The 13,601-nt window shown below is 52.8% G+C and overlaps 1 protein-coding gene across 1 annotated transcript; it reads right to left on the bottom strand.

Moving 5' to 3' along the window:
• Nucleotides 1-616: 616 nt before the first annotated feature.
• Nucleotides 617-1,608, bottom strand: LOC123119702 (rubredoxin). The gene has a single exon (XM_044539598.1). It carries the CDS (start codon nt 1,497-1,499, stop codon nt 876-878), a length of 624 nt encoding a protein of 207 aa, XP_044395533.1. The 5' UTR covers nt 1,500-1,608; the 3' UTR covers nt 617-875.
• Between the last annotated feature and the right edge of the window lie 11,993 nt (nt 1,609-13,601).

Here is a 13,601-nt window from a genome sequence, read left to right as displayed (position 1 = left end):
GATGAGTGCGGCCCGGCGCTCGAAGTAGCCGGGCGGCGGCGGCGACGGTGGCGTTGGCGGAGCCATATCCTAAACCCTAGGACCGGTATCTGATACCATGAAAGCTGAATAAAACTGTTGCTTGTTGATGATTTGGTGCGGCATACAAGAGTATATAAAAGGGTACAAACTGACTTGGGATAGGGGTACAAAACTGACTTGGATTAGAAGTCGTATACCATAATGACTAGTCTAACAAGAGTGAGCACTGAGCAAAGAGGAGCTATCGCTCTAGGAGGAGAGGAAATCGAGAGGGGCAGCGCCATGGACGAGCTTCGCAATAGAGGGGAACTGCAGCGCCATGGACGTTCATGGGGGTAGCCTCGATTGGGCACACAGGGGCCAAACTAGTCAAGGAAAGGCGGGGAATCGGAGGAGAAGGCAGCGGCGGAGCAGCGGCAGGGCGTGGCGGCGCCGGAGCTAGCCGGCAACGGCCGGAGCAGTGGGTGGAGGCGCCGGCGACACGCACAAGAGAGGAAGCAGAGAAGAGAAAAGGGGATCGACCGCTGTGTTGTTGTCGTGCGCGTTGGGTGCATCCACCGGCCGCATTAGTTGCTAGAACAACTAGAAGCAATTCTAGTCGAAATTTGTCCGGGAAGTGCATTCACAAGAAAATTATAGCCAGCACCTCAAAACAAATGTCCCTTTTCCCCTCTGCTATACATCGCCCCTCGCTGGGCGCTTTGTAGCAGAAGCAATAGGTATCTATACACACAAATTTAGTACAGTACTTATCAAGATTAACCCGGTAACAGCCTTACTCAGTTTCTCCTCTTCACTAATTGCAAGAAGCCTCCTGGAATGGATCAAAGGAAGGATGATGCCTAGCTCGGTACTCATTGCAAGAAGTAGCCGGAGAGGAAGAAGGCGAAGCCGACAAGGAGGCTTCCGTAGATGAGTAGCGTCTTCTGGCCAGAGGTGAGCGAGTTGCCGCCGAGCCCGAACTGCTGGTTCTGAGCGAACCCGGCGATCTCGACGCTCTTGCTGTCGAAGAAGGACTGCGCCGCGCCGCACGTCGGGCACCGCCAGTCGTCCGGCAGCTTGTTGAACGGCAGCCCCGAGGGCACCGGGTAGGACGGATCTCCCTTCGCCTGGTCGTACAGGTAGCCGCAGGACCGGCACTCGTGCACCCCCGTGTTCAGCACCGCGAACTGCTCCTCAAACCGGCGGGGGTCAAGCTTCGGCCTGTCCTCCTCCGCGTCCAACTCCCCCGGCAGTGGTGTCGCCAGGTCGCCGGCGGCGGCGGCGGCGGTTGCATCTTCTTGTTTGGTCTCGAGCGCCGTGTCCAGCGGCTTGTCGTCCTTGGAGACGTCGACGGAGTGGAGCGTGAAGTGAAACGATGAGGTCAGTGCGGTGGTTAGGGGCTTATGGGTGTGGAGGAGCAAGGGTGCTGGTGGCGCTCTTGAGCTCTTGGACACCACCATGGATGGGTGGATTAGCCTTGCTGTGGCCATTGCCATTTTAGCTAACCCCTTATTTTCTCTTTCCTCTTCTCTCTCTCTCCGGTCCAAGGTAACGGAGGTGAGGGGAGGGAATCCATCGCGCAGGATATGCTTTGGTGTGTTGATGCTAAGGCAAAGCGGAGTGGGAGGATAAGGTATGTGTGCACCAGGGCTGGACCCGTCACATGCACTTTGGAGAAAACTTTCGGGATTGCCCTCAAAATTTTGCTAGACTGAAATAAGTTACAAGCTGGGGCAACCGACCAATATTCCCGTGAATTTCAAATTAAACACCCCTAAGGGTGTGTATGTTTGCCAAGCATTTTCTTAAGTTTTTCAAGATAGTGTGTATTCTTGAAAAACATGGTTCCAAATATTTTTGAGGTGTTTGGCTGTGGTTAAACTTTTAGCATTATATTATAAACATGGTATCCGTTCGCCCAAAAAAAACATAGTACGTTTACAATATATCAAAAAAAAGTCTAGACCTCTTTTTTAGACTGTCCATAGTGGGAGTAACTTAGTAACATAGAGTCCAACTCAACAACTTTGTTTATGTGACAATAATTTAATGAGAGAGATGATTTGACTCCCTCAACATAGCTAGTTACTCATACTTTCAGTAGCGGAGCTACAAATGAAAAGTTGGGCGGGCCAGAGAGCACAAAATAAGTCGGCCACCATGGCAGCCGGCGCCTGGTGTGTGCTGCCGGACCCTGAACTCCTCCGCTGGGTGCTTTTTATCCAGGAATGACGGAACGAAGAGGTTGTTCTGTATGTAGGTCAGCGTTGTGTCTAGGCTTTTAAAAAAAATTGCCGCGGCCATGGGCGGCCCATGGCCCATTGAGCCTTGCTGAAGCTCGGCCACTGCATACTATGAATAACATCGCACATATCAAGACAAGATGAGTCTACAAGCTAATAAATGAAGTGTTGCATGACATCACATATATGGTACATCCAAACTGACCCTTGGGGTGCGGATGTTTGATCCCTAGGTGTACATACCCCTAGGAATTGGAAAAAAATACGAGAAAAGTCAAAAGTGTTCAAAAGTATTTTTTGGAATAAACTTGACTTTCTTTTGCACTAGTATGTAATTTTGCATCAACCAAAACCCAATGTTGACTTCCAGGCAAAAAAAATATTGCTATATACAAGACACTATTTGCATTATTTTGACCAATTTTTTTGTTTTCTTCACCCTGAAGTCAATGTTGGGTTTTGGTTGACGGAAAATTACATACTAGTGCAAAAAAAGAGTCAGGTTTATTCTAGAAAAGCTTATGATTTTTTGACTTTTTTGTAATTACTATTTCTTCAATTTCTAGGTGTATATACACCGAGGAACCAAGGCTTATTTCCCTTGGAGGCCACCTTTATAAATGCAATCATCACGACAAGTCAACCACATACAAGCGCATTAGAGATAGCAACTTAAAATCCGGCACATGCCAAGAACAGACCACGAAGGTCGGGCCAAAAGGCACGGAGACCACCAAAATGACATCCAAGGAAGAATAAGCTACGATCTAGGAAGTGTAGATGGAGCAGGGGTAGGACTTAGGGCGATGGCGAAAGCGCGAGTCATGGAGATGATCATGGAGACGAGGTCGAGATTTCCAGCTTAAACGAGAGGACTCCAATGCTGCATTAGGGCGGCAATTTTGAACAAGCAGTCAACAGGGCGAGTCGTCCAAAATGACCAACAGAAAGCAACAAAACAAGCCAAAACACACAAGGAAACTCAAACCATTGATGATGACGATCCCGCGAACCGCCCTCAAATGATCCCTCGAACAGAAGATCGAAAGCACGACCTCTCTACTTGGTTGCAAGCGTATGGTCTTCACGATCCGGCGGTGCTTCGCCGCCCAGAGCTAATCATCGCCGGAGAATTAGAGAGAGAAGATTAGAACCACACTAGACTTCTAATTATGAGGATTAGAGGAACTAGGTCAAGTTCTAGTTAGTCAACTAAGACCAACTAGAATTAGAATTAGAAGAACTGAAGGAGGCTTCAAAACTTGTGTATCAAATTGTGCCAATACCAAGTATATATAGGTTGGGAGGGGAGGAGGGGGCGCCAGCGTAGGCCCTAGGGGGAGAAGGATTCCTCCCCAAGTCCAATTTGGCCTCCCTCAAGGGGGAAAGGGGCGCCACCCCTACATGTTATGGAAATATGCCCTAGAGACAATAATAAATAGGTTATTATTATATTTCCTTAATCATGATATAGGTTTATTCATGCTATAATTGTATTGATTGGAAACTTAAATACATGTGTGAATACATAGACAAATACCGAGTCCCTAGTGAGCCTCTACTAGACTAGCTCATTGATCAAAAGATGGTTAAGGTTTCCTAGCCATAGACATGAGTTGTCATTTGATAATGGGATCACATCATTAGGATAATGATGTGATGAACAAGACCCATCCGTTAGCTTAGCATATGATCGTTCAGTTTATTGCTACTTCTTTCTTAATGTCAAATACATATTCCTTCGACCATGAGATCATGCAACTTCCGGATATCGGAGGAATACCTTGTGTGCTATCAAACGTCACACCGTAACTGGGTGATCATAAAGATGCTCTACAGGTATCCCCGAAGGTGTCTGTTGAGTTGGCATGGATCGAGATTGGGATTTGTCACTCCGTGTGACGGATAGGTATCTCTGGGCCCTCTCGGTAATAGAACATCACAAGAAGCTTGCAAGCAAAGTGACTAAGGAGTTAGTTACGAGATGATGTATTACGGAACGAGTAAAGAGGCTTGCCAGTAACAAGATTGAACTAGGTATGGAGATATCGACGATCGAATCTCGGGCAAGTAACATACCGACAGACAAAGGGAACTACGTATGTTTTCATAAAGGTTTGACCGATAAAGATCTCCATAGAATATGTAGGAACCAATATGAGCATCCAGCTCCCGCTATTGGTTATTGATCAAAGAAGCATCTTGGTCATGTCTACATCATTCTCGAACCCGTAGGGTCCGCATGCTTAAGGTTCGTTGACGATACAATATTATATGAGTTGTGTGAGTTGGTGACCGAATGTTGTTTGGAGTCCCGGATGAGATCAAGGACGTGACGAGGAGCTCTGGAATGGTCCGGAGGTAAAGATTGATATATAGGATGATAGTATTTGGTCACCGAAAAGGTTTCGGGAAGTACCGGGTATTTATCGGAGTGCGAGAAGGGGTTCCGGAAGGCCACCTGTAAGTGGTGGGCCTTATGGGCCAAAGGGGGGAGCACACCAGCCCACAAAGGGGGCTGGCGCGCCCCACCACCCCTGCCCACGTGCTAAGGAAGGGGGAGGCGCCCTAAGGTAGCCAACCCCCCTTTTCCTTCCTCCCATGTCCATATATGGAAGGGGGCGGCCAGGCAGGCGCCTAGGGCAGCCGCCGACCACTTGGGGCGCGCCCTAAGGCTGCCTCCTCTCCCCTCCACCTATATGTATGAGAGGAGAGAGAGGGGCAACAGAGACCACGATCCCCAAGCCGTGTGCGACACCCATCTCCCTCTAGTTTTAGTTCCTCCTCCATCCACGTCCGTTGTGCTTGCCGAAGCCCTGCGGATAGTTTCAGCACCACCGTCACCACGCCATCGTGCTGCTGGAACTCATCTACTACTTCGCCTCTCTTGCTGGATCAAGAAGGCGAGGACATCATCGAGCTGAACGTGTGCTGAACGCGGAGGTGCCGTACATTTGGTACTTGACTAGGACGGATCGTGAAGGTGTACGACTACATCAACCGCGTTGATAAACGCTTTGATGTCTACTATGCAACTTTATTCTTGAAGACTCGTGTTGGGCCTCCAAGCGCAGAGTTTTGTAGGATAGTAGCAATTTTCCCTCAAGTGGATGACCTAAGGTTTATCAATCCGTGGGAGCCGTAGGATGAAGATGGTCTCTCTCAAACAACCCCGCAACCAAATAACAAAAAGTCTCCTGTGACCCCAACACACCAAATACAATGGTAAATTGTATAGGTGCACTAGTTCGGCGAAGAGATGGTGATACAAGTGTAGTAATGATAGTAGATATTGATTTTTGTAATAGGAACAATAAAAAACAGCAAGGTAGCAATTGATAAAACGGAGCACAAATGGTATTGCAATGCTTGAAAATGAGGCCTAGGGTCCATACTTTCGCTAGTGCAATCTCTCAACAATGCTAATCTAATTGGATCATATAACCATCCCTCAACGTGCGATGAAGAATCACTCCAAAGTTCTTATCTAGCGGAGAACATAAGAAGAAATTGTTTGTAGGGTACGAAATTACCTCAAAGTTATTCTTTCCGATCAATCTATCCTAGAGTTCGTACTAAAATAACACCAAGCTATTCTTTCCGATCGATCTAACCAGGAGTTCGTACTAAAATAACACCATATGATACACATCAACCAACTCTAATGTCACCTAGATACTGCAATGTCACCACAAGTATCCGTGAGTTAATTATATGATATGCATCATAATACTCAATCCAACACAAAGAACCTCAAAGAGTGCCCAAAGATTTCTACCGGAGAAACAAGGACGAGAACGTGCATCAACCCCTATGCATAGATTACCCCAATGTCACCTCAGGAATCCGCGAGTTTAGTGCCAAAACACATATCAAGTGAATCAATATGATACCCCATTTTCACCACGGGTATTCATAGCAAGACATACATCAAGTGTTCAAATCCATAAACGTATTCAATCTGATAACAATGAGATCTCAAAGGGAAAACTCAATTCATCACAAGAAGATAGAGAGGGGAAAACACCATATGATCCAACTATATTAACAAAGCCCGCGATACATCAAGATCGTGCCAAATCAAGAACACGAGAGAGAGAGAGATTAAACACATAGCTACTGGTACAAACCCTCAGCCCCGAGGGTGGACTACTCCCTCCTCATCATTGTGGCCATAGGGATGATGAAGATGGCCACCGGTGATGATTTCCCCCTCCGGCAGGGTGCCGGAACGGGGTCTAGATTGGTTTTTCGTGGCTACAGAGGCTTGCGGCGGCGAAACTTCTGATCTATCGACTCCCATTGGGTTTTTGGAATATTTGAGAATTTATAGGGCGAAGAGGTGGTGAGGGAGGCCACCGAGGTGGGCACAACCCACCAGGGTGCGCCTGGGTCCCCAGGCGCGCCCAGGTGGGTTGTGCCCCCCTCGGGGCACCCCTCTGGTACTTATTTGGCCCAAGTTGTGTCTTATGGTCCATAAAAGTTCTCCAATAAGTTTCGCTGCATTTGGACTCCGTTTGGTATTGATTTTCTGCGATGTAAAAAACAAGCAAAAAATAGCAACTAGCACTGTGTCAATAGGTTTGTCCCAAAAAATGATATAAAATTGCTATAACATGATTGTAAAACATCCAAGAATGATAATATAACAGCATGAATACTTCATAAATTATAGATACGTTGGAGACGTATCAGCATCCCCAAGCTTAATTCCTACTCATCCTCGAGTAGGTAAATGATAAAAGAAATAATTTATGAAGTGTGAATGCTAGCAAAGTGCATAAGTTTGATCAATGATAATTTCAATCAATTTTCCTAGCATCATGACAACAACTCTTCTCATAAAACTTATCATGTTAAAGTAGCAACCAATTCACATGTTAAGGTTCAGACAATGAATTCTCTTGAAACTCAACAACCTATATTCTTAGTCAGCGAACAATTTTAATTCAACTTATTCAACAAAATCTAACTAAGAGCTCCACATACTCAATCATCATATAGTCTTCTTTGATTGCTAGTACTCAAATCATATTCTTAGAACAAATGGCATCCATCGAACACAGAGAAAGATAGGGGCTTAATATTTTGCCTCCCAACTCATTTATTTATAGAGATAATTGTCAACAATAATAATTCATGATCAAATATATTTGACTAGTCATATGTGCCTAGATCTTTCCCCACCACGTGATGCTTGCCAACTAGAGAATAATTGAGGTTGAAATGAGAATGCATACTATTGACTCTTGCATAAAAGTAAATACTGAAAAGTAAAAGATAGGCCGTTCGCAGTGGGAAGCAGAGGTTGTCATGCGCTTTTTGTTTGGATGCCCAAGCTCTTAATGCAAAGGAACGTCACGTTATATTGCCCCTTATGATAGCAACCTTTATTATGCAATCTGTTGCTTTTATTACTTTGCCATCACAAGTTCGTACAACGCTCAATTTTCCCTTATAATAAAAGATCAAACATATGTAGGAGCAATTTTTATTGCTTTATGCACCGATGACAACTTACTTGAAGGATCTTATTCAATCCATAGGTAGGTATGGTGGACACTCATGGCAAGAAACTGGGTTTAAGGGTTTTTGGATGCACAATTAGTATCTCTACTTAGTACTCCCACCGTCCGGAAATATTTGTCGAAGAAATGGACGTATCTAGACGCATTTTAGTTCTAGATACATCTATTTTGTCGGGGGATGAACCCTGGGCAGGCAACGGAACTCGGATCCTTATTAAAAAACACCGGGGCCAGCAACGCCCCTCAATCTGGCTCGCACTTGGCCGGGTTGCTCAACCCGGCCAAGTCCCTCGACCCGGCCAAACTCCTCAACCCGGCCCCAACGGCTGGCACAAGACAGCTGAACCCGGCATGACCAAGAGTTCTCCAACGAGCCAGCTCCCCTTGGCATGTTCCTCAACCCGGCCATGGGTCAGCTCCCGTCCCATCCTGGCCGTCTGATGGGACGAGTCTCCATTCAAGGATGAGTGAGGCAACAGTGCCCCACCAACTCCTCTGGTCAGCCGAGGCGTGGCAACAGTGCCCCACCTACCCTGCTGACCAGGGCCGACGTGGCTACAGTACACCTGTCGTCACTGCCGACGCCAGCAACCGGCGACCTGACGATGCGCCACTATAGCGGACTCGACCCGGCCACTCCGTGATGATCGACAAGACGGCAAACAGTGCCCCCCCTAGCGCACGGGGCCCATGCCCGGATAACCCGACGAGCCCTGACACCCAGCGGGCCCCAGCACCGGCTTCCCGGACAATGACAACCCGGCCCACAGCGTTGTAACATTACGGTTGTAATCCTGGGGGGTTGACCTATAAAACCCCCCAGGAGGCCTCCATGCACGGGGGCGATCAGATCATCAGTAGAACACATACACACCAGGAGAGGGAGCAGCCTAAGCCTAGGCCTGTCTTCCTCCTTCCTCCAAACAGCTCTAGGAGCAACTCTGTACTGCCCCATATAAACTACACTCGGCAGGACTAGGGGTGTTATCTCTCCGGAGAGCCCCAAACCTGGGTATGTCCCACGTCCCTCGCTCGCTCATGCCGACCTCGCCTCTGGAGCCCATCGGTGCGCTCGATCCTCCTCCTCTCTTTAGCCATCCCTTGGCATCTACCGTGCGCCCACCACGACAGTTGGCGCCCACCATGGGGCAGCTCGAGGTCCTGGCCGGAGCCATGTTCCAGACAGGGCCCCTCTCCGACCCCGATGAGCCCGTTACGCTGGCGGACGACGTCATCGACGCGCTCGCCGCCTCCTTCGCCGCGCTGCGCATCTCTGACGCACCCGTGACCGATGAGTACCCCAGCGAGGTACTTGACGTCTTCGACTCCCCCATCTCCCTTGGCGCGCCCTCGCCGGGGCAATGGACCTCTGCGTGGAGGTGTTTGTCACCGATGCCGACGCTTCTTCTTCGTCCAACGCGGCGAGGAAGGCCGCCGAAGCCAAGGCCGCAGCGCACCATGATGCAGAGCCTTCACGTCCCCATCGCCAACGACGTCGATGCCTCCAACATCGCTGAGACCCGGGCTCGGCTCAAGGAAGACGTCCGGCGTCTCCTCGAGCTGAACGAAATGCTTGCTGCCACGCAGCGCCACCTGGACTCCGCTCAGCTGGAGCGCAACGCCGCCTACGGCTTCACGCCTGCCGCGGTCGAGCCAAGCCGGGTCGCCGGCGTGTGGGCCGAGGGCGGCGCAATCGGCCGCGCCTTCGGCGGAATCGCTCCCGTCTACGAGACACCGGTGATGAATATGCATGCCACCCAGGCGGCCGCGGTCGGCCTGGATCAGCTCACCGGTGAGGAGCTGAAGGACCGCCTGAAGCGGGTGAACAACCTCCTCGACGCGGCCAACGCACAACATGACCACCTCAACCAACTCGCCGAGCCGGTGGGGTCCGGCTCCATCCGCACCAACGGTCCCGAGGACCAGCAGAACACGGCGTCCTTGCTACCCGGCGAAGCGCACTCGGGCCGCACCCGGACCCGGCGCAACTGCGTCCCGACGACTACCGACGGCTTGGGGCCCCGGAGGACCGGCGCCGACGTGATCCTCCCTCGCATCCCGGCCGACGTCCGGCTTCAGCCGACCCGGGCCCCCGCGGTGCAGTCGCCAGCCGGCTGGGCCCTCGCGCCATCGACGACACCAACGCTCGCCACTGCCTCGACTAGCTCGCCTTCTTCCTGGAGCTGGAGGAGAACAACGCCGTCGGGCCGGTGTGCTTCGGCTCGCGCAACCGGGACGAGCCCTTCCACAAAGGGTTCACGCTCCCCCGCGACACCTCCAAGTACAACGGCACCGTCAAGCCCGAGGACTGGCTCATCCACTACACCACCGACATCGGCATCGCGGGTGGCAACCGCCGCCTCGCCGTGCGCTCCGCTCATGCTCTAGGGCTCGGCCCGCACATAGTTGAACAGCGTGCCGGCTGGCAGCATCAACGCGTGGGTCGACTTTGAGTAAGCCTTTGTGCGCAACTTCACCACCACCTACAAACGACTCGGCCGCCCCAGCCAGCTCGCCATGTGCGTGCAGGGCCTGACGGAGACCGGCCGCGAGTACCTCGCACGCTGGGCCAAGCTCTGGAACAGCTGCGAGGGCGTCCACGAAGTCCAGGCCATCCAGTACTTCGTCAGCGGGTGCCGAGACGGCACCCTCCTCAAGCACAACCTCTTGCGCTCCGAGCCGGCCACCATGGCCGTGCTCCGAGCCGGCCACCATGGCCACGCTCATGGTGATGGTGGACAAGTACACCAATGCCGACTCCGCCATGAAGATCCAGGTGGCGCTGGACGAAGCCGGCAAGGCGAAGCCGGTTCCCCCTCCCAAGCCGGCCGGCGAGAGTAGCCGACAACATCACAACCAGCAGAACAACAAGCGCAAGGCCGACCAGCCGGCTCAGCGCTACGACAACCGGCTCGTTGCAGCCGCCGAGCAGGCACCCGCGGCCGACCCGGCCACCAAACGCCGGCAAACCGGCAAGACGGCGTGGCAACCCGCCATGAGCTTCGAAGAGATACTCAACGCTCCCTGCAAGCACCACAATGGTGTGAGGCCATCCACTCACATGCTTCGGCAATGCGCCATCACCAAGCGCATCATGCTGGGTGACATCCCGCCCCCGCCGGCTCCGGCTCCGGGAGCGGGGCCGAGCCTCCGCCTCCTCCTCCTCCACCCCCGGCAGGCGGAGCGATGCGCGACAACATCTACCCCGACCAGAACGTGACCTACGTTGTCTTCACTAGCCTCGGTGACGACAAGCGCAGCGAGCGCCTGCTCCGGCAGGAGGTGAACACCGTCGTCCCGGCCAAGCAGGAGTACATGCACTTGTCAGACCTCCCGGTCACCTGGACCCGGGAAGACCACCCGGCCATCATGCCGAACCCGGGTGGCTACGCCCTTGTCCTCAACCCTACCATTGTCACACCTTGGCGCACGTGCAAGTTCTCCCGGGTCCTCATCGACGGCGGCACCAGCATCAACATCCTCTATCGCGACACCATGACCAAGCTCGGCCTTGAAGCCAAAGACCTGGAGCTGACCCGGACGATCTTCCACGGCATTGTTCCCGGCCTCTCCTGCTCCTCGATCGGCCGGATCTGGCTCAACGTCCTATTCGGCACCAGCGACCACTTCCGATGCCAGCCACTCTGGTTCGAGGTGGTGGATCTTTCCAGCGCATATCACGCGCTGCTGGGCCGGCCCGCACTCTCCATGTTCATGGCAATCCCCCACTACGCCTATCTGAAGATGAAGATGTCGGGTCCAAAGGGCCTCATCACTGTCGCCGGCGACTACCGCAAGTCCTTGGAGTGCGCCCGAGACGGCGTCAGACTGGCCGAGTCGCTGGTCATAGCCGAGGAGCGGCGCCAGCTTGACCGGATCGTCGTGTTGGCCAGCGAGATCCCGGCCGTGCCAACCCCGGGCAAGGAGCCGGTCGACGAAACCTCATTCCAGCCCTCCAGGAGAACCATGAAAGTCAAGATGAACCCTGAAGACCCCAAATGCAGCAAGTACGTTGTCGTGGGCACCCGCCTCGACAACAAATAGGAAGGCGAGCTCATCGACTTCCTCAGTGAGAATAGGTATATCTTCGCATGGACCCCAAAGGACATGCCGGGTATTCCGAGGAAGTACGGCGAGCACAAACTCCACGTCTACAAGGACGCCAAGCCTGTCCGCCAACCCCTACGTTGTTTCTCTGAAGAGAAGAGAAGAACCATCGGTGAAGAGGTCGCCAAGCTTTTGGTGGCCGGTTTCATCATGGAAGTGTTCCACCCCGAGTGGCTGGCCAACCCACTCCTCGTCCTGAAGAAGAACAAGAACTGGTGCATGTGTATCGACTACACCAGCGTGAACAAGGCCTGCCCCAAGGATCCGTTCGCCCTCCCGCGAATCGATAAAGTCATCGACTCCACCGCCGGCTGTGAGGTCCTGTCCTTCCTGGATGCTTACTCCGGCTATCACCAGATAAAGCTAGACCCGGACGACGCCCTGAAGACGTCCTTCATCACACCCTTCGGGGTGTATTGCTACATCACCATGTCGTTCGGCCTGAAGAACGCCGGCGCCACGTTCCAGCGCTGCATGCAGAAATGCCTGCTGCCGCAACTCGGCCACAACATCCACTTCTATGTGGATGACATCATGGTGAAGACCAAACAGCACCTCACGCTCCTCGATGACCTGAAGGAAACTTTTGCCAACCTGCGCAAGTACCGGATCAAGCTCAACCCGGAGAAGTGCATTTTTGGTGTGTCGGCCGGAAAGCTACTCGGCTTCCTCGTCTCGGAGAGAGGCATTGAGGCGAACCCGGACAAAATCAAGGCCATCGAACGCATGCGCAAGCCGGCCCGGCTGCATGATGTCCAGAAGTTCACCGGCTGCTTGGCCTCAGTCAGCCGGTTCCTCAGCCGGCTGGGCGAGAGGGCCCTACCCCTGTATCAGATGATGAAGAAGACGACGCTGTTCGAATGGAATGACCAAGCGGACGAGGCTTTCCGGGACCTCGAGCGTATGCTCTCCACCGCACCCGTCCTGGCTGCGCCAAGCGAGAAAGAGCCGATGTCGCTCTACATTGCCGCCACCTCGCGGTCGGTCAGCACGGTGATGGTGGTCGAGCGGCCAGAGAAGGGCAAGATCCAAGCCGTCGAACGTCCGGTCTATTACCTGAGCGAGGTGCTCTCCGCCTCCAAGCAGAACTACCCGCACTACTAGAAGATGTGTTACGGCGTGTATTTTACCGCCAAGAAGTTGAAGCAGTATTTCCAAGAGCATGTTGTTACCGTGGTCAGCACGACCCCTCTCGGCGAGATCATCGGCTGCCGAGACGCCTCTGGCTGGGTTGCCAAGTGGGCAATCGAGCTAGCCGGCCACACCATCCTCTACGAGCCCCGCACCACGATCAAGTCCCAAGCTCTGGCCGACTTCCTCGTCGACTGGACCGAGACCCAGTACCTGCCGCCGCTGCCGGATTCGATGCACTGGTGCATGCACTTCAACGGCTCCAAGATGCGCCTCGGCCTGGGGGCCGGCATCGTGCTGTCTTCCCCGAAGGACGACCGGCTTCGGTACGCGCTCCAGATCCACTTCGCCGCCTCCAATAACGTCGCCGAGTATGAAGCCCTTGTGCATGGCCTCCGACTTGCCAAGGAACTTGGCATTCGGCGCATCCTGTGCTACGTTGACTCGGATTTCATGGTGCGACAATGCTCCAGCGAGTGGGACGCCCGCGACTCCAACATGGAAAGTTACCGATTCCTCGTCCAGCAGCTGTCCGGCTTCTTCGACGGCTGCGAGTTCCTCCACATCCCACGCGTGTAAAATGAGGCCG

This window comes from Triticum aestivum, chromosome 5D, assembly GCF_018294505.1.
Source record: "Triticum aestivum cultivar Chinese Spring chromosome 5D, IWGSC CS RefSeq v2.1, whole genome shotgun sequence".
NCBI lineage: Eukaryota > Viridiplantae > Streptophyta > Magnoliopsida > Poales > Poaceae > Triticum > Triticum aestivum.
The sequence above is the reverse complement of the archived record's forward strand: the minus strand, read 5'-3'. Positions and strand labels throughout refer to the sequence as shown.